We start from the raw sequence: 23,949 nt of genomic DNA, 5'->3' as shown, positions 1-23,949 counted from the left end.
AAAAAGAAAAAGGCCTTGAACCACCTGATCAACTTCTATTCATAGAATTAGAGACATGTGACAGCACTTTTACAAGTCGAATCAGCATGGAATTTTCTAGAAAAAAATCTGAGAAAAATATACTAAAAAAGTGCTAAAGGCGCATTTTCATCAAATTGGAAACTGGAGACCATCTATTCCAAGTTAATTTCCATTTATCTACTAAACTAATTCGTGTGTGTTTCCCCTTTTATTTTCTTCTTGTATAGAAAGTACATATCCAGAATAAAGATTTTTACAATAATCATACCAAAAAAAGGAAAAAAAGATACCTCTCGTAGAAGGTATCTTGCTTAGAAAGAAGGAATGAACAAGACTGGAACAAAAAGACTCCAGACTGGATCGCATCTTTGGCTCTCTTTTGGTTAGATTGGATAAATAACTGATGAAACAGAGGAATCAACACCTGCTGAGGTGATTGATTCCTGGTTGACTAAAAATTAGCACTTTCTATTCTCCATAAGCATTCTTTTCTCAGAGGTGAATCTGCAAATATGGCTTTGATGAAATCTTCCATCTGCAAATATGAATGGCTTGTAAATGTATAAACATAAAAACACACACACCCACACCCACAAAAGAAAATAAAAACTGCATAACGAACACAATTTTAGTGCTAATGACTAAAGAGGAATTATTCAAAAGTTAAACCTCTTAAATAACAATTGGGCTCATTAAATCCTCAAGTCAAAAAGGAAACAAAGGCAGTAGAACTCAGATAATAGCTGAATTTAAGAACAAATAATCAACTGTTGTTCCCTAAATATTTCATATTTCCAAAGTCCAAGAGATAACAGTGCTGAAAAGAGCCAGACCATACCTCTGACAATGTGAAACCACAACTAATCAGTTCTCCACTCTCCCAAGCTGTTGTAATGGATTTTAAAGGCATATCTAATAAATCTGGTGATATTTAAACATGAAAAAAAAAAGCCCTCAGATTTTAGTTGGAAGCCATAAAATTATTTTTTCTCAATTCATAGAAAAATTAAGCACCAGGACAAAAAAGAAAAAAAAAAACATACCTGCCACTTTGCGGGTTTTGCGTAGAGATGGAATGAGATCATCAAGAGGATGTGCAAAACCTTCTTGTGATGTCCCTTTTTGGTCGACAACAATCAAGGACTCCAATAAAGAAGACAGACTTTCCAGCATCAAATGGATCAACCTTTGTAGCTGGGGACATAAGATTAGGTAATTTGTAACATAAGCATTTGAAAGTTATGAAAGTTTTAAGGGGGATGCACAGCTGTACCTGTAATGTTTCTTCTGCTGCCAAATCATCTAAAAGGAGTATATCTTTTGTCATTCGAGAAAAAACTGACTCTAAAACCATGGACATGCTTCTCTTGTAAGTTGAGGGTGGCAGCACTGGTTCCCATATAATATGTACTTTCTCAAGGATGAAAACAACCTGATCAATTAACATTTAGCTCTAACCATGGGGAAAAATAAACTCCAAAACAAATTATCAAATAAAAGCAAGCCCATTAAATTTAGATCAATGATACCTGATCTATACTGAACTTTGCAGACTCGAATTTTTGCATTTGGTGGGTATTCTGGAATCCATCTGCCCCATCTATTGCCTTAAAAACAAGATTTGAAACAAGTAATGAAGCAAAAGAAAGAACAAAGGGCTAGTTCATAGATGTAGATAATATGAAAATTCTAGACAAGATCATTACATTCCAGGGAGGCCGTACCTCTTTCAAGTTAAAAATAACAAGTTGAATTTGTCTCTGCAGCACTTGTTCTGCCATTAAATGGAATCTTGGAGCCATATCAAGAAACACCGCATGTTCCCTAATGGCACTTGGAAATTCTGACCGATACTGAGAAGAAAAAGAACAATTATAAGTTAGTACCTTTATGCTAACTGGAAGGTATCAAACCATATCTTTTCAACAAGATGTCTACATGATATCCTAAGTAATTCTCAGTGTAACTGGTACATTCATGCTGACCACATTACCAAGAACAACAAACATGTCCCCATATTAGGAAATTTTTTTACATACTCTACATGATTTGAAAGTTTTTGGCAAAAGATAGATCATGTTTTTATTGAAGACAAGTGCATCCACAGTAACTGGCAGAACAGCTGAAGCTAACAAAGAATTAATTGAGTGGACATGACAAAGATTTATCAGATGCAATAGGAAACCAGATTACTGCACTGATTAAATGATTTCATGGGATGGAGTACAGGCATTTGGCAACTAGAGTATTCTAAGATTGGATTCTTTTAACTAATCATATCCTGCACTCCAATCTTATATACTTGATTTAGATTTTGGTCTGCGCATAATGCCAATTCATCATATCTTAGTAGGAGTAAAGGCCAACTGAAATATTCTGAGATTGAACTCTCTAAACTAATCATATCCCAGACTCCCATCTTATATCAAACTTCATTTAAATTTTTTGAAGTGGGGGTGAGAATTGTTGTCAGGTTGAGTTTTGGTTGGAGAATTTTTGAGTTGGTTAGAGGGTTTAAGAACACGAAATCCATCAATTTATCATGACCATTGGCACATACCTCAAAAGCAAGCCCCAAAATCTCCTGAGACAGATAAAGACAGTCGTTGTGAATGAGAACAGCAACCTGGTTAATGCCATTGAGCTGCCTTTCTAGCTTCAGAAGTTAAAAGAAAAGGTTACACATATAATCCTGTTGCATATACTGTCTTGAAACTTTAAATATAACATATTTAGATACCAAACAATCTTGGAAAGTTAAAGAGATATGTCACATGGCCATGATGAAGGGTGAAGAATTTGAGGTGAATTTTTCAGAACATTGATTAATAATGATTACATGAATAGTATGAGACAGAGAAATACTGAGAACTTCACATGAGAGAGCCCAAAAAAGGAAGTTTCATAAAATAGAAGTAATTTAAGTGAAAATAACTTTAGAAAAGAAATAACTGGAGACACTGTAGGTTCATAAAGTACCCCTATAGAACTTTGAAAAGGCATAAATATTGGGTTAAGTCTCAGCATTGCACCTCAGTGAAAATACAGAATAGTGTAAATAAAAATCGTATGTTTATACAGGAAGAATAAGAAAGCCTGTGATAGCAAAAAGATAGAATCAGTACAGCCTGTGCTAGTAGGGATGTCACCACACTTCTACACAGAATTGCAAAACCCATCCCTGACTCAAACCAGGGTAGCAAGAGGTCCTAAAATCCCATGACCATATGCATAGGATGGGCTCACTCCTCCACCCAGTCCCAGCCCATATTAAGGAAAAGAAAAAATAGGAGAAATGTGGACCCTTAACCTCCCTGACTGATTCAAATGAAAGAAAAAATGGAAAATTATATATATATATATATATATACTGGGAGAAAAGAAAAACCAAACCATATTGTAAAAATGAGAAATTATAAAAATTTTATTGGAATGTAATGGAAAAATACTGGGAAAAAAGAAAAACCAAAACACCAACACACTGTTTGATTTATTGAGAAAAGCAGAAGGAAGGATTGAAATTTTGTTATTCTCAATGAAGGATATGGAACCAAAATACAGAAGAATTTGAAAAAAAATGAGTGTCTAATGAACTCGGACTCTAAATGAAAAAGTAACTTTTGATAGGATAGGATGATCATGAAAAAAAGAGAGCCACATTACCACCACTAACAACAATAAACAATAAAAAATAAACAAATCAAATAATAATAATAATCATCCAATGGAATTAAATATCAATGTTTTTTCATAGAATGATGGAGGAAAGGAAAGAAAAAGAAAGCATATTTCCCTAAAAGTGCAAACTATTGTTTAGCTAAATAATATTTCCAGCCTACAGCCCCAAAGAGTGACATTTTAAAAAGTTTAGCAGGTGAACATTTTGCTCTATGCAACCGCCAATCATACGCTCACCTTGACAGGAATGACAGCTTCATAAAGAAGAATAGCATCCCTAGTAGCATGGTAGAATTCCAAAGCCACCTTGACAGAAGACAAGCAAACATCCTGCCCAGTATGCCATTAATCCAAATTACAACCTTAAAGAACAATGTAAGACAATAAGCAATAAGGATTTAGCATGATGCCTTTAGATCAGACCTATACCATCTATTTCTTATTACTATAACCTTAACAATGTAAGCACTATAAAAGTGCTACTCACTATTCCTTGCTCTCTACCACTGTTGTTTTGGAAATTAAATTTGCTCAATAACATGGGAAGGGGGGAGTTATTCCAAAGAGTTTATGAAACCATGTTTATCAAAGTTTTCAAATGAATATTGCAAAGCAAGAGAAGACTTGGGGGTCACAATAATTGGGGACAAATGATTCTATATTTGCTGCAAATGATTGGGCTGCAGAGAGTGAAACCAGATCTTTACATTTTACACTAATAACTAAAGCTAATATGGATTCAAGTTGAAGGTGTGAGAACAAATCAAGAAGTTGTTTGATGCAAGTGGGAGATTAGCGTAACCAATCTCACTATTTAATGGAGGCTGGCAGGACTTAGAGATTGTTACACATATGTTAGTGGCTCACAAATTTTAACTGACCTCCAATCTTTGCTAACTTCCTTTAAGCCATAAATATTGTCAAATTTTTTTCTAATCTTTGCTTATTAAAAAAAGTACCTTTAACCCATAAATTTTAAATCATATTAAAGTGGAAGGATATTTAAGGAAATGGAAAGTAAAGAAAGGTCGTGCTCAGTTCCCCTAAGTTAGAAATCCCTATTTTCTTGTAATAATATATATGAATTAGGTCATAATAAGGTTGGTATTACAACTTGATTGGTTAGCGGTGTGTAATTCCAATGGGTTGGTCTAACCTAGAGAGTTTGCTTGTTTTTACTTTGCATTTTCTAGTATTTGTTTCCTTGTAGTTTAGTTTTTCTTTGGTGGGAGGATTCCTCATCCTTCTCTTGTACTTCTTTTTTTATCAATATATCCCTTTGTCGTTTCCTATCAAAAAATAAAAAATAAGGTTGGTGTTCTGAGAGTAAGAATCTGAGGATATTAATTCTGCACATAATTGTAAAGGGGAAAATCAAATTGTTCTTTCCATTGGTTTACTTACCTGAAGTGTTCGATGTACCAGCGCCATTAGTTGAGAGGCTGCTTCAGACACCACACATCTCTCGGACAAAAAAAGCAAGTCAACAACATGATCAGAAGAATTCTCACCACCATACTTCAATTTAGGACTTGTCCTCGCATACTCCTGTACAAAGATGCTTTATTTAAAAGCTAACACTTCTGAACAACTACAAACATATGGGGCTTTATTGTAGTAAACTCACCTGAGGAACAGCAAAGTCACATTGTAGAAGAAAATTTCTAGCCTTTGCCAATATCTCTGTCTTCTTCCTAGATGCGAAGTGAACCTCAACATTTTCAGCAAAATTGCTTAATCTTTCATCCTTGTTATCAGATGCTGAAATGAACATCATTTCCTTCAAAACAATCTCAAATTCAGATGTACATTTTATGATCTTCTGAAAGTCAGCAAGTTTTGAAGCATCATCAGGTACAACCTGAAACAAGAATTAAGACATTTCGATTTACAGGTGTAATGAAGGGAAGTTAAATAAAAATATATAGATCTTCAGAACTACCCAATAGCTTGGCACTGGCACTAAGGATACTAATAACTTCCTAATGAAACAAGCATAGGAGGAAATGTAGGCTCTTCTGTTGTTATAAAAGGAATTCTTTTTCAAGGCAAAATTTTCATCAGATGAAAGAAAAAATTCAAAACCTTCAATGGTCAAAGAAAAACCTTCACATGCAACCATTCTTCAGTTAGAGCAAGAGAACAGTTGTCATCAACACTTACAATTTAACCCAAGGACATAAGTTTTGGACAATGTTCACCACATCATTCAAACATTTGTATAGAAGATGCAATAGATGGTAACTCAAATTCAAAGAGTTGGAAACCAAACCTTGGAAAGGAAGTTGGAAATAATTATCTCTGCTATCCTTGGCCATGTTAATCTTCCAAAACATCGCATCCAAGAACCATTTTGGAAGCATATGGATTTGTAGAAAAACTTAATAATCATAATAATCCTTGAATAGATAATCTCAGCATCATCCTTTTCAAGCTGCAAATAAACAAGGAAAATGCATATGACATAATTAGCAAATCCCATTATGATCCTTGTGTTAGGTGCCTCTAAGCAAATTCTTCTTTCCATGCCTACAAGCAAGCGCCAGTTTCAGAAAGACAATGTAAACTGAAGCAGGAGATGTTCAAAACAAAGTGGCAAACCGAACCAAATATTCAAATCACACACTAACATTTTTTCTTTTGGTGGGCAAATAAAGTAAGAATATTATATAAAAAGTGCAAACACATATTAACATTTTTTAATAACATTTCTACACCTTATTATGGAAAAGATCTGAAAATCAATGTTTTCACATGTCCATATAGCCAATATCCAAAGGAAATATATATTTCTATACTAATGCCTATGAACAGTATCCATAGATGCATCGCCAATATCCTAGAGATTACCAACATATTGATGATATCACAGATATGCCTCTACCAGATCTGACATTTTGTAAATCTAAGTTGATAATTTACGCTTACTTTAAAATTTTTCACATGCTACAAGAAAATTTTTCTGAGACCAGCATTGACATGCTATAATTTGTTTAGGGAACTTGGCACATTCTTTTTCATTCACATTGAAAACCTTGCCTCTGATCCACACAATGTTCAGCTCACTAAAGAGTGCCTTAAAAAGCTCATATCACGATAAAATTTTACACCTTCAGAGAGGACAGCTAAAGAGGTTGAATTGACTAGACTAAATGTGTTATTCACTCCCTAGATGAGAATGCCCATGGAAAAACAAATAGCATAGCCTTTCAGCTAACTTTTAAGGTTACATAAAATAGTCTCATATTTACTGCCCTTTACCTACATAAGTGAGCAATTAGACTAACCTTGGATCCAAGAAGTGACCAGAAAGGGAATATAAATAAATAAATATAGTTTATGGGTGTTCTCTCACTTGGCCCATTCTATGTTGGCATAGCTTTATCTTGTCCTGTTATACCAGTTTTTGATAATTTAATATCTTCTCAGGTCACACACTTAAATTATAGTGGTTCCATGATAAAATGGTGAAATGCAGCACACACGTCAACAATTTTGATCAAGCAGGAGAGTTACCTTAGGCTCACAAGAGACTGTTTTCAAAATCATCTCAGTCATTTGATCTGAGTCTTGAATTAATTCTTCTGTAAATGAAATAGGAGATCCACAATTTACTGCAGGAGCAATGACATGCTTAATCATTAAGTCAGCCACTTTAGCAAGCCCATAATCTAGAATGCCAACCACCTGCAGAAGGCCGAGGAAAAAGTTTTTATTTGACTGCAAAGCTGCTTTTGACAAACATTTAGTGGCAATTCACTACCTCCCTGAAAAAATTTCATAGAAAACTTAACCAGTGCTTTTCAAGTCCTATGATATTAAGGCTCCATCTGTTTGTTAATAAGGACCATGGGGAGGAGAAAAGATGCTCTAAAATGGCTTATTTGGTTGAGCAACTTTAAACATTTTCCTACACTTCTTTTGATACTTCACAACAACCAAACAGATCATAGAACTTCCCACTTTATTAAGGCAAAAGAAACACAAGGCATTGTGTAAACTCACATCCATTGCTTCCAAAATTGTGCGAAGCTCAATTTCTTGAGTACCATCTACACTCAACCGAAGCTTGACCCGAACTTTATTTGGTTCCCGCTCAAAACGTACAGCATTCTCCATGAACTTCACAAGCATCCCTTGAATCTACAAACTCAAATCCAAGACCTCTAAAACCAACCAACACTCAATAAAAATCACAATAAATGAACAGCAATTCACCTGAAAAATAATGAAAAAAAAAACCCCATTTGGCTGCTGAGGAAAACGAAAGGAAATGTTCGTTTGATGAAAACACTCGATTGGGTGCTTTATAGCCACTATTTGGTTCTGATGCAAAAGAAAAGAAAATTGCACAACAAATAAAGCATTTTTTATGCATTTTCCTTCCCTTTTCCCTCCCTAATTCTTTGACAAACAATCAGAACCTCAAAACTAAAAAAGCATAAGACAGTTTTCCCTCTTTTTTTTTTCAATAGCCAAACACATAATATACCACTTCAAATTCAAATTTTTGCTTTTCTTTGTCCATTTTCTAACTAACCAAACATATGGCAATATCTGACCTCCTCGAAGCATTCTGCCCATTCCTTCCTCAACAATCCATATACCACCGGCTCTCTCTCCTCGGCTACTGTTCCAACCGCCTTTTTTAAATCCCTAACTGCCTCCGCCGCCGATATCAACCGTCCATTCTTAAGATCCTCCTGCACACTCTTCAACCTCTCACTCAATTCCACAATTACCTTAACCAAGTCTAGCAATTCCCTCTTCGCCTTCAACTCCTTCATTGTCTTCTCTATCTCCGACACCGCGACTCGGATCTCGGCATCGATCGGGTGGTCGGAGATGAGATCGAGGAGGTTGGAAACGGAGTCGGAGATTTGTTCGCACCTGGATGCGGATTCTGAACACCGAAAAAAGAGTTCGGAGAAGTCCGCATGGTGAGAGAGGAGATAGGCTTGAACTTTAGACTTGATCTGAAGAGACTGGAACTGGAGGCGGTCGATGAGGAGGCGGAGATCGGGTGCGGATAGCGGCGAAGACTCATCGAGGTCGTGGGAGGATAGGAGATCTCGGACGTTGATTGAGTTGAAGAGCACGTCCATTATCGAAACCGTGACCGCAGAAGATTGAGGGAGAAGTGTATCGGCGGGAGCCAATGTGCGCCGGAGTGGAGGCTTGGGTGAAAAGAGATGAGCCGCTAGCCCCGTTAAGGAACTTTGGGCTTTACGAACTCTGGTGGGTTTGGGCTTGGGGCTTTACCAAACTGGGATGGGTTTGGGCTTAGAGATTTTATATTTTACATGATCAGGATTCAGGGCGGCCTGGTTTACGGGTTTTTTTTTTTTTTTTTAATATTACCTATTACAGCAATTTAAAAAAAAAAACAAATAAAACATGCCACTTAAAAATATAATTCCAGAAATAAAGAACTTTATGCCATAAAAACAAGGATTAATTGATTAAAAATGATGGAAACTTTCCAAATTTGTAAAACTAATATTTCCTATTTCTTGAAGAGTAACCAATTTTTGAAAGAAATACTCTTTAACATTTTTATTGTTTACACGTGTATTTTAAAAGAAATGTTACTTTTGCAATAAAAAAATGAGGATATTTTTGTCAAAAATGGATATTTTTTAATTTGAAAAAAGATGAAGGGTTAATTTTTAAAAGTGGGGAAGATTTCATCCATTTTTAATCCGTTATCCCTAAAAACAAATATACTATATTTTGTGCAAAGCAAAAATTTTAACTTTTTAATAAAAGTAACTTGTTTTCAAACTTTAGATTTTCCTTTTTTGTTAACTTATTGTTATTACTTATTTCTTTAACTTTTTATTGATAAAAAAATGTTAAAGCAACCTTTTGGTTTTTTTTAATACTTAATAAAAATAAAATATTTAAAAAATGACTTAATACTATTAAACACTATTTAATTTCAATTTCAATTTAGAGTTAAGTGAAAAAAAAAAACCAAAACCTTAATTTGTTACAATAGATTTACATGTGACATTTAGCCCGTAGTTAGAAGCTAATTAAGAATTTTGTTGTGTAGGCCTCCCTTGCTACAATTTTCTATTTTTGTGTTAAGTGGAAAGTTAAGGTTAAAATTATAATTTTTAAAAGTGAATATTGGCATCGATTAAAATTTTATTAAATATAAAATAATTTATTGTATAAATAAAAATAGAAATATTCTAAATTTTAACTTCTTAAACTCTTTTTTAAGTCAAAATCTTTAAGCGAAATCTATTGAGTTAAAAACTAGTTTTTACTTAAAATTTTTTATTTAATTAAAAAAATAAATAAATATTTTATTTATCTCAAATTTATTGAACAATACTTTTCGCCTTCGAACTTATTAAAAAGCCGATGAATAGATTGTTTGTTAAGTGAAGAAACAAAGTTGAAATGTAATTGAAAACATTATTATTTAAACTCGGAGTTGTCATCAACACGCAAAAATCATAATCATATAAAACAATGAAAATAACAAAAGATAAGAATTGCGTCATCAATACCATCACTACTTGATATACGGCAAAAACAATGAAAAAAAATCATAATTTTTGAATTTAATTAATTAATTTTGAATATTTTTTTTAGTGGCAAATCTACTTCAACAACAAGATTCAAAGCTGGAAAGAGTCAAAAGTCTACGGGTGGGAACTTTTGTCTTGGTTCAAATGGTGGTTGATCAAAGATGAAGAATATTGACCTTTGACACCTTCAAAATCCAACCACGATTAACACGCTCCCCTATCAAGTCAACTACCAGCAGCCTATCCAATTTCATTGCCGAAAAATTATTGCGGTTGCCAGACTGGAATGGAAGATCGGAATCTGTTGAAAAACCTGTTTGTTTCCTGGGAAAAACTGGGAACTACTTCAACTTGTGAGATGTTATGAAATGCTCAAGGAAAACAAAAAGATGAACTTCCCCAGCAGAAATTGGATTGGAAAATGAAGTTTCTGGATCAAAAGATTCAAAACACAGATTTTGATTTAATTCCCGAGTGGGAAAAAAAAGCCTTAATCATTGAAATGCCTATATTACATAGATTACAAAAAGGGGGTAATCATGTACATAAAAGAAAACGAAAATGAAAAAAGTGAAACAGAACGAAAGATGGAAAGAAAGAAGAGAATTTTCTCTTTTTGCTGAGAAAATTAAGCTAAACCCACTATTTTATCATCCCCTAATTTTCATTTGCTCCAAACACCCCAAAACCTCTCTCCAATGAAGCTCACAAGCCCCCGCACAGACCCCTTCTCCAACCCCATCTCTCCTTCACCACCACCCACTTCACCACAACTACCCTCCTCACCACCACCACCACTGCAACTCGCTTCCACCGTTTCCAACTCACCCGACTCGCCTTCTTTCCCAAAACCGCTGTCATCATTCAACTCTTGGGCAGCTCTGTTTTTTATTTTGCTGTCGGACCTCTTCGTCTTCGCGCCCTTGGTCTTCTTCTTCTTCTCCTGAAACAGCCCATCTTCATAAGCATCGATGATCTCGTGTATGAGCTGACGGTTAGGGGAAGTGTCCCAACGGGCCCAGTAACTCATATAGCACCTGAAACAGTCGCAGTTGAAGATAGGTTGGTGGTCGGCACCGTCCCCTCCGGCGGAGACGCTGGTCTTCTGGGTGGGTTTGCGGTTGGGGGAGGCAGCGGAGCAAGAGATGAGGTAGGCCAAGACTTGCTTGTCTTCAGGGGAGAGAGCTGCGGTGAGGGTGAGAATGGTGGCAGGTAGCAAGGCCAGGTGGTCGGAGATTGGGGGCGGCGGTGATGGGTGGACTTTGCCTTTTCTGTAGAGCTTCTTCATGTTAGGGTTTGGCCGATCGATTCCTGAAGGTTTGGTTTTGATTGAGAGCAGAGCTTGGAAGTTTGATGTTTCAACTCTGCCTATTCTATTCTCCTCTCTCTCCTTTTTCAAATTTTTATACAGCTTAAAGATGTTACTTCAATCGCCTCTTGGAGCGTGTTGGACACTCACTTTAATATATTGGTTATTTATGCGTTTAAAAAAATATATTATTTTTACCAAAAAAAAAAAAATGAGAGCATTTTTGTACAAAATATGTATTTTTTTACTATTAGAAAAAGTCAAGAATTAAATTTACAAAATGAGAATATTCATCCATTTTAATCAAATAACCCAAAAAAAAAATGGGATGCTTTCAACATAAAATGAAATTTTTTTAAAAAATAATCTAAAAAAATAAATATAAAAATATAACGGTTTCATTGGATTGCTATCTCCCATGTTTCTATAACAAATAAAAATGATAAAAGGAAGTGTTTAATGAAATTTCAAATAAACGAGACTACATATATTTAGTCAAAACCTTTGAAAGAATAAATAACATTAATTTTTAGGTGATTGACATGATAATATATGTATTTCTTAAAATATCATATTTCATAATATCGAAAATGCATATTCTAAAACATTATTTTCAATATTATATAATGTATTTGAATATTATATTCAATATATATTATATACTGTACATGTAATGAGATGTGTTATGTGATATTTATATTTAATTTGTATAATGAATAAAAAATAAAATGTATATTAAGTATAAAAAAATATTTTTTATATATTAACTAATACATATATTAGTATTATTTTATAATATATTTTATAGATGATTTTTGGATCTTATAATATAGTTAGTGATTTAAAAAAAAAAAAATAGCAGCTGTGGTTGGAAAGTGGATGCCACTGTCTTCAGACGAGAGTGTGCTTGATTGGACAGAAAATGAAGATGTTGAAGCCTGGAATCTTAGAAAAGACCCAGTCCACCTTCTACTTTACGGTGTAGATTCGTCCTGCCGAATTTTCGAATTTGTGTTTTTAATTTCTTGCAACAAAATAATATTAATTAATATGTTCCTTATAATTTTTGTTTGTTTATCAAGAAACCAAGGGGAAAAGGAAAGAAAATTTGAGTTACATTCTAAGCTGTCATTTCTTTTATCTAAATAGCTATAATTTTGGGTAGGAAAGACAAAAGTTTAGATGATGATGTTTGATTTTTCCTAGAAAGGGTTTGTACTCTTGTTCTATTTTGCTTTGTTTTCTCAACTGCCAAACAGAAAAAGAAGTCTCACCAATACCGTAGAAGTAGAACTGAACATTAATTAATTATAACTACGTATGGGTGTGGTTCATTATGGATCATCTGAACTTGGAAATTTGTGTTGGGTGACTTGGGTCCATATGAATGAAAACAAATTGGGAGGATGGTTTTGATGTTTCATACTACCACGTGAAACAATTGGTTTGGCCTTGCCTAGGTTTCCAATTTAAAAAACAAAAAAACAAATTTATTTGTTTATTTCTATGAATATGGTTTTCACTTTCCTATATTCTACTGTTTTTTTATTAAAATAACGATAAGAAAAACAAGTAAAAATAACACAGACAAAAAAATAAAAATTATTTTTAAAACAAATGATTTGGCAAAAATGTTTTTGGAAACCGGTTTCCAAATGAACTATTATTTTTAATTTTACCGAAAGATGATTGTTTTTGCAAAAAATTCTCATGTCTTATTGAAATATAATGACTAAAAGCGTTATCGATAATAATGATTCACATAAAAGAGTTGTATAACTAATACCGTCATACTTACATGTATCATTAACTATTAAGATTGGAGAGCGGGTACTAATATTTCAGATTGAGACATTTCAATTAAAAGACTTGGAGTAGCAAGTCCTTAGGTAAAAATGACACTTCACGCAATTACTGCACATGCAATATTTTTTTAGATGCATATATGAACATATGTCATTAAATTCAGATGTAAAATTTGTTGAAATTTGATTTAAATTATTTATTTTTAATTTGTACAAGAATCAATATTTATAGAGTTTGCAAATTAGTAAATTATATTTTAAAATTTAATTAGAATTAAGAAAACCATCAAGATACGACTCTATAAATATGTGGTTTTATATAAAAGTTACCAAGAAAAAAATTTAAGAAAATGAGAAAATAGTGAATAAGCAAATATTTGGATATCAAGTAAAGTATTCTTGAAGTTTATTAATAAATTTGATATGTGGTTATATAGAACCACATACAATATCTTGTCTTTTTTATTCATTTTATTTTATTTTTTTTTTACCGTATTTGGGTGTCGTGATTTTTCACAATAAAAATAAGAAACATGTATAAAGAATATTTCTCAAACTAAAACTAAACCCAACCAAAAGATACATAATTTTATTGTAGATGGAGATCTAGAGACATTAATTAAAATATAATAAGGATGTTGCTAGATAACATTACAAATAATTGACGCCTACAAGTATGGCATGACTTACTAAAGAAAGGTACAACGATTTTTAGGCATGATCGATCAAAGGAACTGAGCTAAAACTTTCTTAACGACATAGTGGGCAATGATAGAATTGGTTTTTTCGGTTGGATGAAAAGCATCCCAAAACACGTATTTGTCAGCATCATTGCATGTGAATGGATTTAATCGGCTGCAAGCGTAGCCCATCTCAAACATTCCGGTCGAGCAACATGCCACTGCTGCATTCTCGAATCCTGCATGTCACCCAAATCAACAAAAATATCATATTATATATATATATATATATATAAAATATTAGCAAACATATTAATACTTCATATATGCATATCAAATTTTGTTGAGTATCCCATGTTGGTATTTGTAACTTCTATCCAAAGCCCTAACGTTGGCATGTATATGGTAATGAGGCTTGTGTCAATTGAAAAGCCACGGTTTGATTGTATTTTGACAGTGTTTTTGAAAAATGTTTTTAGCTTAAAAAGTGTTTTTTTTTTTAATGAATAGGTGTTGGACAAAATCTAAGAAATGTTTTAAAATTTTGAAAAAATCGTTTGTTGATGAAAAATAAGGTTTTCATGTTACTTTCTAAATAGTTAAAAAATTTCGACCGGTTGTTTTATTAATTAATTTTCTCACCTCAAGTTAAAAATAGAATTGCCAATATGAGAACTATTTTTTTCTATTTTTTTTTTCACACCACAAGAACTTTAATCTTTGTTTTCACGGAGAAAACGAATCTTTTAAGAAAAAATGACTTTTGTGCCTTCACAAAAAAAAATTGTATTCTTTCTTTACTTTTAAGGAATAAAAAAAAACATATTCTTCTTTTTCTGGTTTTCAGAAGAGTTGTTAGGAAAAAAAAAAAAAAACTTTTTTTTAGCAATTTTTGTATAGTTTTAGAACCTCACATTTATCGGCTTGGATTAAATAAGTTCAACACCCAAACCCAAATAAGAGTTGTGGAGTTGAAAAATCATTTGTAGTATTTTTTTTAAAAAAAAACACTTCATAATTAAGTGATTATCCTAAAAATACTTCTAGATAATTGAAAACCGTTTTTAAGAATTAATTTTGAAATGTTTTAAAAAAAAAACCTAAAAATATGTTTGACAATAATTTTAAAAAGTGTTTCTAACTTAAAAATTAAAAAAATTTAAGTATTAGAAAAACAAAAAAACATTTGGCTCAACGTATTCTAATTGAAAATAAATTTAGCATGCAAGTGGAAGGTAAGGTCAAGACTCACCATAAACCGAAGGCCTTTCAACCATGCTCATGAGAATGTAGTAAGGGTTTGACAGCACAATTTTGGCTCCAAGAAGCTCCTTGTTCAGCATCATGACCAAAGCCTTCAATTTCCAGTTAAAATCCAGAGCCACATTGTTGTATTGCTCCACACATTCAGCATTGTTCATGAAATTTGTGGTTCTTTCCAATGGCATACACCCCATTGGAGGCAGGCCCCCTACTGATATCTTCCTCGCTCCAAGTCCATAAAGTTGGTGAACAAAATGTCCGGCGATCCCTATGAGGAAATCCTCATACTGTTTAATGGTAAACTGTGATGATCGATTAGGAAATACGTAGTAGTTCTCAAGGAAATCGTTGGTTCCCAAGCTCATCACGTATAAGGCCTCACTCAATACTTCATTAGCCTTCTTCACACCCAGATATGCTCTCAGTTCTGTCTGATAATCTTTGTAGTACTCTAACTCCTTCCATAGTGGTATCACTGACTGCAAGAAAAAAAGAAATATGATAGGCTTTTCCCTTGTTTTTAATTCTCCTATGTATTCAATGACATAAAGTGTATAAAATTTGCAGATGATATTAGTGTTGCAACGCTTCAACAATGTTGCTTCATGGGAAAAATGAGATGGATGTGTACAGCCGGAGATGGTTAGGTCTTGTTGTAAGTGTCGAGATGAGTTAAGGCTCAAACATGGATGAGTTGTGTGGATGGGTCAAGACCGAATGCTCACATCGGGATGATTAAGCCTTAAGTTTCCATTGATAATCAATTGCTTTTTGGATGAGGAGATGGACTTTTATTATTTAGGTCCAACTGTAAGTGTTGAGATGAGTTAAGGCTCAACCTTGGGATGATTAACCAGAGACATGGAGAAATGTTTTGTTAAGAGTACTCACTAGCACATCAGAAGTTGCATTGTCGTAGCCACTTCCGGCGGAAGCAAAGGAAACTCCGGTGGCGAAATCCTTTATGCTATACGTTGGATCCAAGTAGGCCGGCACAGTCGGCTTGAGCCCGAAAGCCTCGGATATGAAGTCGGTAGGAATCCGGCCATTGGAGAACCGTCCGGTGGGCCTCCCACCCGGGAAATTGCGACCGTAAGGCTCAAAATTACTCTTGGCAATGGTTGAAATCTGATTGTTGTTGCCTGCATCAACCGAGGAGTCTCCGAACACGATGATGGCAGGAACTTTGGCTCGGGCCACTGCAACTTGTAGAAGGAAGTTGGCTAAGAAGAGGAGAGAAATGTGCATGTATGCCATTTTGGAGCTGGGAGATTGAGGTGCATGACAAAGGGGACTGTGATGATTTAATATTGGTTGGCGAAATGAAGATTTGCTGCAAGTTCTAGTTGAAAAAGTTAGGTGGAACGTGAAAGGCTTTAATTGTTATAGTACCTGCAACAAGTGTACTAAAAATACGTCTGTTGGGCCCCGCGAAGCTCGGACATAATGGGTAGGGATCAAAGTGATCAGAGTTATGGGGCGGGTCGGGTTGAGGGCAAGAAAAATTCAGAAAACCCGACTTGGGGATGAGGCCCAATTGACACCACAATGATTTTGCAAAACCCGAATCTATAGCCTAACCCCACCTCGTTTACATCCTTTAAAAAACTGTTCAACCATCCATACATGTGTTTTGATAGATGATTGAGTTTTTATTGGGACAATAATTTTGAAGGATATATTAATTTCTTCATATTTTATATTTTTCTCATCAATTATGTAATTTTTATGGGTCAAATATTAACTTTTGGCTTTAGCTTGATTCAAAAGGCAATTGTCTCATTTTTATTATACCCTCGTCATATTTTCTTATGTCATAATATTTTTTATGATCTGATCACAATTTTTTTAAAAACCAAAAATTGGCATCCACAGATAAAAACAAGGATAAGTCAAGTCATCTAGGGATGGATGGTTAGGATTCAATAGTCCTTGATTCTATTAAAATCTAAACAGTTGTCTGAGGCATCGGATCAAAGACGGAAGCATATTTCAAAATTTCAACCACCTCACCGAAAGATGGAGACGAAAGGGGCTTGTGGGACTGGGATGGAGTGGCTGCAACCATCTCCCTCAAAAGCATTAAAGCATCCCAACAGAAATGGAGGTGCTGGTTTACTGCCTTTTTCCCAATTAATGTTCCCTAAGAATTTTGTGGGGCACGTGTACTTCCTAAGTTCATTTTCCTTCCTTCTTGGGCATTTCTCGTGAGGCGGTCTCCACGAAACACGTTTTTGCTTTCACGAAACATTTTCCTTTTTGGATCTCCCAAAGACACGTATAAAATGTTGTATTTTTAACATGAAAGAGCTAAGTATAAATAAAATATGTGAAAGTTTGAGGGAATAAAATATATTTAGAGTGGATTTAGTAGTAATTTAAGAAAGTGTTTTTAATTTTTTTAACATTTTAATTTTTTTAACATTTTAATTTTTTTATCTTATTTAGTAATTATTTTCGAAAATAATTCCACAGTTTCTTAAAACAATTTTATGATATTTTGTAAAAGAAAAATCTAATTGAGAATTTAAAAATATTATAAAATATGAGAATTTGTAACATTGTGAGAATTTATGAATGATCATTCATAATGATATTTATCTTTTTGTGACTCCCTGTAAAAAGATGGGCTCCTAATGAAAATTAATTCAATTTTCTCTCCGTGCATTCTATTGTCTATTTTTTTTTTTGTTTTCTTCTTCTTCTCTCACTTTGTTTTACAACATATTATCAATACAAATAGTCTCTACAAGAAAAAGGGAAAGACTTTTCTCTTTTCTTTCTCATAAAAATGTATGTCATAAACTTATATCATGATTTTCTATTTTATTTACATGTGTGACAAAATTACCATTTGATTTTCTATTTCACTTATTTTATTTGAATACATAAATATGTACAATCCCTTTAACCAGAAGTTATGAGGTAAATTATAAATTATGGGATAAATTCATAACTATAAGTTATAAAAAATATATGCAAGCCCTACAAAATTTAGAAGGAAAATTACAAAATTACAAATACATGGTCAAAAGTTATGTATATGATCCCTAATTATTTATTTTTAATTATACAGTATAACTAAAAGTTATACCAAACAAAATTATATAACTAGAAGGTATAAAAATAAATGTTCATAGCTTGAAGTTATGTACAAATCTACATAATAAAAGTTCATAGCCTGAAGTTATGCACAAATTGAAATATTTTTCTGATTAATATTATAATATATCTATATATAGTTTTCAAATAATGTCAAACCTTGTAAAGCTTGAATTTGTTGCCCTTGATATTTCGGGCAAGAACTACTTATTTTGGGTTCTAGATGCTGAAATTCATCTAAATGTGATGAATCTTAAAAATACCATTACAGAAAGAAATGACGCATCCCTGCAGGATTGCACCAGAGTTTTAATATTCATTCGTCATCACATTGATGAAGGATTAAAAGGTGAATACCTTATGGTCAAAGATTCTTTCATCATTTGGAATAATCTAAAAAAACGATATGACCACCAAAAGACCGTAATTCTTCTAAAGACACACTATGATTAGATGCACTTGAGATTACAAGATTTCAAGTCTGTTAGTGACTACGACTCAGTCTTATTCAAAATTAGCTCACAATTAAAATTTACGGCTTTTCACAATTAAATATTAAGAATTGATCTCATGTCTTCTTGTGGCTAAACAAAATAATGAGCTTTTACGGAAATACCATTAATCTCGTCCTACTAGATCTATGTCATTGCCTGAAGTTAATGTCACATTTGTCCAAACTCTTAGACATGGACAAGAACGTGGATATGGATGAGGCTGAGGTAAAGAACGTGGTCATGGTCGAGGTTATGGTAGACACAATTTTTCTCATCGTAGTAGTTCTCAAAGTAAAAAGAACAATTCAACCCCACTAGAAGTGAAATAATTCAGAGACGCAACTTGAAAAGGGGATAAAACCACAAAGTAAACATGCTTGTGAGAATAAGTGTCATAAATATGGTATGAAAGGCCATTGGTCACGTACCTGCCATACTTCAAAGCATTTGGCTGACCTTTATCAAGCCTCAATAAAAACAAAAAAAAAGGAAGTTGAAATGAACTTCATTAATAGTGATGGCCTAATGGATCTAACCCATTTAGATGTTTCCAATTTCTTTGAGAATCCTAATGGGAAATTTGATCATTTAATTGGTGATGGAAATGTTATGATTAAATGTTATGTTTTTATTTAGTTCTTTGAAGATAGATTTATTTTTTTATTATCTTCTGAACACATTGTTTATTATTCATATTTTATAGTTTATTTCACATTTTATTATTTCTTATTTAAATTTTTTTCTTTATTTATATTTGAAGATACATGGATCTCTCTCATACCTTGATACATCATATGACATCCAATGTAGATGCATGCCTTGCAAGTTGTGTCATAACACACAATCCTTCGTGATAAAAAATATTTTTCCAACTTATTGTTGGTTAAGTCTAATGTTAATACAGTATCAAGTCCTGTAGACTTAATTCAAGGCTCCGGAAGAGCAATTATTATTTGATCATTTAATTGGTGATGGGAAATGTTTCAAATTTCTTTGAGAATCCTAAAGAGAAATTTGATCATTTAATAGGTGATGGAAATGTTTGTTATGATTAAATGTTATGTTTTTATTTAGTTCTTTGAAGATAGATTTATTTTGTTATCATCTTCTGAACACATTGTTTATTATTCATATTTTATAGTTTATTTCACATTTTATTATTTCTTATTTAAATTTTTTTATTTATTTATATTTGAAGATACATGGATCTCTCTCATACCTTGATACATCATACAACATCCAATGTAGATGCATGCCTTGCAAGTTGTGCCATAACACACAATCCTTCGTGATAAAAAATATTTTTCCAACTTATTGTTGGTTAAGTCTAATGTTAATATAGTATCAAGTCCTATAGACTTAATTCAAGGCTCCGAAAGAGCAACTATTATTTGATCATTTAATTGGTGATGGGAAATGTTTCAAATTTCTTTGAGAATCCTAACGAGAAATTTGATCATTTAATTGGTGATGAAAATGTTTGTTATGATTAAATGTTATGTTTTTATTTAGTTCTTTGAAGATAGATTTATTTTGTTATCATCTTCTGAATTTATAGTTTATTTCACATTTTATTATTTCTTATTTAAATTTTTTTTCTTTATTTATATTTGAAGATACATGGATCTCTCTCATACCTTGATACATCATACGACATCCAATGTAGATGCATGCCTTGCAAGTTGTGCCATAACACACAATCCTTTGTGATAAAAAATATTTTTCCAACTTATTATTGGTTAAGTCTAATGTTAATACAGTATCAAGTCCTGTAGACTTAATTCAAGGCTCCGGAAGAGCAACTATTATTTGATCATTTAATTGGTGATGGGAAATGTTTCAAATATCTTTGAGAATCCTAACGAGAAATTTGATCATTTAATAGGTGATGGAAATATTTGTTATGATTAAATGTTATGTTTTTATTTAGTTCTTTGAAGATAGATTTATTTTGTTATCATCTTCTGAACACATTGTTTATTATTCATCTTTTATAGTTTATTTCACATTTTATTATTTCTTATTGAAATTTTTTTCTTTATTTATATTTGAAGATACATGGATCTCTCTCATACCTTGATACATCATATGACATCCAATGTAGATGCATGCCTTGCAAGTTGTGCCATAACACACAATCCTTCGTGATAAAAAATATTTTTTCGACTTATTGTTGGTTAAGTCTAATGTTAATATAGGATCAAGTCCTATATACTTAATTCAAGGCTCCGGAAGAGCAACTATTATTTGATCATTTAATTGGTGATGGGAAATGTTTCAAATTTCTTTAAGAATCCTAACGAGAAATTTGATCATTTAATTGGTGATGGAAATGTTAGTTATGATTAAATGTTATGTTTTTATTTAGTTATTTGAAGATAGATTTATTTTGTTATCATCTTTTGAACACATTGTTTATTATTCATCTTTTATAGTTTATTTCACATTTTATTATTTCTTATTGAAATTTTTTTTCTTTATTTATATTTGAAGATGCATGGATCTCTCTCATACCTTGATACATCATACGACATCCAATGTAGATGCATGCCTTGCAGGTTGTGCCATAACACACAATCCTTCGTGATAAAAAAATATTTTTCCAACTTATTGTTGGTTAAGTCTAATGTTAATACAGTATCAAGTCCTGTAGACTTAATTCAAGGCTCCAGAAAAACAACTATTATTTTACCTAGTGGAACTAAAATCCACATTAACGATGCTTTTTATTATGCTAAATTCAAGTGAAATCTTCTTAGTTTCAAGGATATTTGCCAAAATAGATATCACATTGAAACTATGAATGATGGTAGTAATGAATACTTTCTCATTACTTAGTTATTTATAGGAAAAAACACATCTTAGAAAAACTTCATTCTTATTCTTTTGGGTTATTTCAAACAATCATTAAACCCATTGAGTCATATGCTGTCATGAACCAGAAGTTTTGTGACTTAAAATTTTTTATGATTTGGCATGAACATCTTGGTCATCCAGAATTATCCATGATGCATCGTATCATCAACAATTCTTTTGGGCATCCCTTGAAGAACCAAAATATTCTGATGACCAATTATTATAATTATGTTGCTTGCTCACAAGACAAATTAATTATTAGACCATCATTTACCAAGGTTGAATATGAATCACCAGTCTTTCTAGAACGTATTCAAGGTGATATTAGTGGATTTTTTCATTATTTTATGGTTTTAATTGATGCATCAACTCGTCGGTCTCATGTTTTTCTTCTTTTAACTAGAAATGTTGTCTCCATCAAGTTACTTACTCAAATAATTTGACTTAAGGGGTAATTCCCTAATCATCCTATTAAGACAATTCGTCTTGATAACGCTGGTGAATTCTCCTTTCAGACATTTCTTGATTATTATATGTCGGTTGGTATTGATATTGAATATCATGTTGCTCATACCCACACTTAAAATGGATCAGTTGAATCTCTTATTCAACGTTTACAACTTATTATAAGACTATTACTCTTGAGAACAAAATTATCTTTATCTGCTTAGGGGCATGCTATTTATTCATGCTGCCACTTTAATTTGAATTTGTCCTACAGTTAATCATGAATATTCACCTTTACAACTTGTTTTAGGCTCCCAACCAAATGTTTCTCATTTACATAATTTTGTTTCTACTGTATATATTCCCATAATGCCACCTCAACGTTCCAAGTTAGGTCCTCAACGTCGACTTGGTATATATGTTGATTTTAATTATCTCTCCATTATCTGTTATCTTGAACATTGTATAGGTGATGTATTTATTGTCCGCTTTGCAGATTGTCATTTTGATGAAATGTTTTCTCGCCATTAAGGGGAGGTAAGTCAATTCTAAAAGAATGGTGAGACATTACATGGTATGTATCCTCATTGTCTCATTTTGATCCATATACAAGACAATGTGAACTAGAAGTTCAGAGAATTGTTCAACTGCAAGGACTTGCAAATCAGTTACCTAATGCTTTCATAGATATAAAGAAAGTAACAAAGTCACACGTGCTAACTATGAATGCCCCAACACATATTGATGTTCCTAAATGACAATTGGAGAATGTCATAGCAAGTGAGTCTAAGACACACCTAAAGCGTGGTAGACCTATTGACTCAAAGGATTCAGTTCCTAGAAAAAAAAAAAAAAACCAACAACAACAACATATGAAAAAACTTAGTACTCTTGAAGAGTTCATAAATATGAAATGGTTAATTGATGAAACCTGAGTTGATAAATAGTTAGCCCTTGAAAAGGCACAAATTGATCAAATATCAGTATCTAGAACTGAAGAGATCTCGATGAGTCACATAGGAGAAACAAAGGATTGTAGTGACATTATCATAGATAATATATTTGCATTCCAAGTGACTATGGACATCATGAGAAATGATGAAGATTAAGAACCACAAACTGTGGATGAATGTCGAAAAAGGATTAATTGGTCAAAATGGAAAGAAGTAATCTAAATAGAGCTAAACTCGTTAGCAAAACGAGAGGTATTTGGACTTGTAGTTCAAACACCTAGAAACATAAAGCCTGTTGGATATAAATGGGTCTTTGTGAAAATACGAAATGAGAATGATGAAATCTTAAGATATAAAGCATGACCTGGTATAAACTATGAGGAAACTTATTCACCTGTAATGGATGCAATCACATTTCGATACTTGATAAATTTAACAGTCTTTAAAGGACTAGATATGTGTCTCATAGATGTTGTTACAACCTAACTAACATATATATGAAAATCCTTGAATGATTCAAATTGCTTAAAACAACTAATCCAAAACCTCGAAACATGAATGTGGACCCGCATTTTTCATGTGTGTTCTCACTCAATCGGCGAGACTCGCTTTTATTTTAGTGAAAATTTAGTTTTAAAAAAGTTGAAGTCGCCACTTATTTTATTTTTATTTTAAAGGGAAAATAAAACAAGAAAGAAAACCCTAAAGAAGTGACTCCATAGTTTTTTGGGAAAACGTGTCTTCATAAAACCCGAGTCTAGGTCCCGGGATTAGGTTACCTATTGGGAAGGTACCT

At 32.8% G+C, this 23,949-nt stretch overlaps 3 protein-coding genes across 3 annotated transcripts; all 3 read right to left on the bottom strand.

Moving 5' to 3' along the window:
• Positions 1 to 155: 155 nt before the first annotated feature.
• On the bottom strand, positions 156 to 8,887 carry LOC117927116 (centromere/kinetochore protein zw10 homolog). Its single transcript, XM_034846523.1, has 14 exons — positions 8,262 to 8,887; positions 7,705 to 7,842; positions 7,216 to 7,386; positions 5,972 to 6,133; positions 5,327 to 5,560; positions 5,104 to 5,247; positions 3,937 to 4,029; positions 2,582 to 2,677; positions 1,746 to 1,874; positions 1,551 to 1,628; positions 1,295 to 1,453; positions 1,065 to 1,215; positions 860 to 942; positions 156 to 556 (listed from the first exon to the last, which is right to left on the bottom strand). The coding sequence occupies exons 1-14, from the start codon at positions 8,802 to 8,804 to the stop codon at positions 473 to 475; spliced, it is 2,265 nt and encodes a 754-aa protein (XP_034702414.1). The 5' UTR covers positions 8,805 to 8,887; the 3' UTR covers positions 156 to 472.
• Positions 8,888 to 10,700: 1,813 nt separating this feature from the next.
• LOC117926982 lies at positions 10,701 to 11,601 on the bottom strand. The gene has a single exon (XM_034846325.1). The coding sequence runs from the start codon at positions 11,530 to 11,532 to the stop codon at positions 10,909 to 10,911; it is 624 nt and encodes a 207-aa protein (XP_034702216.1). The 5' UTR covers positions 11,533 to 11,601; the 3' UTR covers positions 10,701 to 10,908.
• A 2,320-nt stretch (positions 11,602 to 13,921) lies between these two features.
• On the bottom strand, positions 13,922 to 16,589 carry LOC117926259 (GDSL esterase/lipase At2g04570-like). The gene is made up of 3 exons (XM_034845342.1): positions 16,193 to 16,589; positions 15,291 to 15,780; positions 13,922 to 14,277 (listed from the first exon to the last, which is right to left on the bottom strand). The coding sequence occupies exons 1-3, from the start codon at positions 16,556 to 16,558 to the stop codon at positions 14,084 to 14,086; spliced, it is 1,050 nt and encodes a 349-aa protein (XP_034701233.1). The 5' UTR covers positions 16,559 to 16,589; the 3' UTR covers positions 13,922 to 14,083.
• Positions 16,590 to 23,949: the final 7,360 nt, after the last annotated feature.

The sequence above is a fragment of the Vitis riparia genome, chromosome 12 (assembly GCF_004353265.1).
Source record: "Vitis riparia cultivar Riparia Gloire de Montpellier isolate 1030 chromosome 12, EGFV_Vit.rip_1.0, whole genome shotgun sequence".
In the NCBI taxonomy this organism is placed as follows: domain Eukaryota; kingdom Viridiplantae; phylum Streptophyta; class Magnoliopsida; order Vitales; family Vitaceae; genus Vitis; species Vitis riparia.
Note: the sequence above shows the minus strand (reverse complement) of the source record. Positions and strands in the feature narration are given on the sequence as shown.

Coding starts and splice junctions, on each gene's coding strand:
- LOC117926259 (XM_034845342.1), bottom strand. CDS start 16,558: ATGGCATACATGCACATTTCTCTCCTCTTCTTAGCCAACTTCCTTCTA. Junction 15,781..16,192: donor ATGCAACTTCTGATGTGCTA/GTGAGTACTCTT, acceptor TTTTTCTTGCAG/TCAGTGATACCACTATGGAA. Junction 14,278..15,290: donor TGAAAGGCCTTCGGTTTATG/GTGAGTCTTGAC, acceptor GGTGACATGCAG/GATTCGAGAATGCAGCAGTG.
- LOC117927116 (XM_034846523.1), bottom strand. CDS start 8,804: ATGGACGTGCTCTTCAACTCAATCAACGTCCGAGATCTCCTATCCTCC. Junction 2,678..3,936: donor AAGCTGTCATTCCTGTCAAG/GTGAGCGTATGA, acceptor TAACTTCTGAAG/CTAGAAAGGCAGCTCAATGG. Junction 1,629..1,745: donor TTATTTTTAACTTGAAAGAG/GTACGGCCTCCC, acceptor CTTGTTTTTAAG/GCAATAGATGGGGCAGATGG.
- LOC117926982 (XM_034846325.1), bottom strand. CDS start 11,532: ATGAAGAAGCTCTACAGAAAAGGCAAAGTCCACCCATCACCGCCGCCC.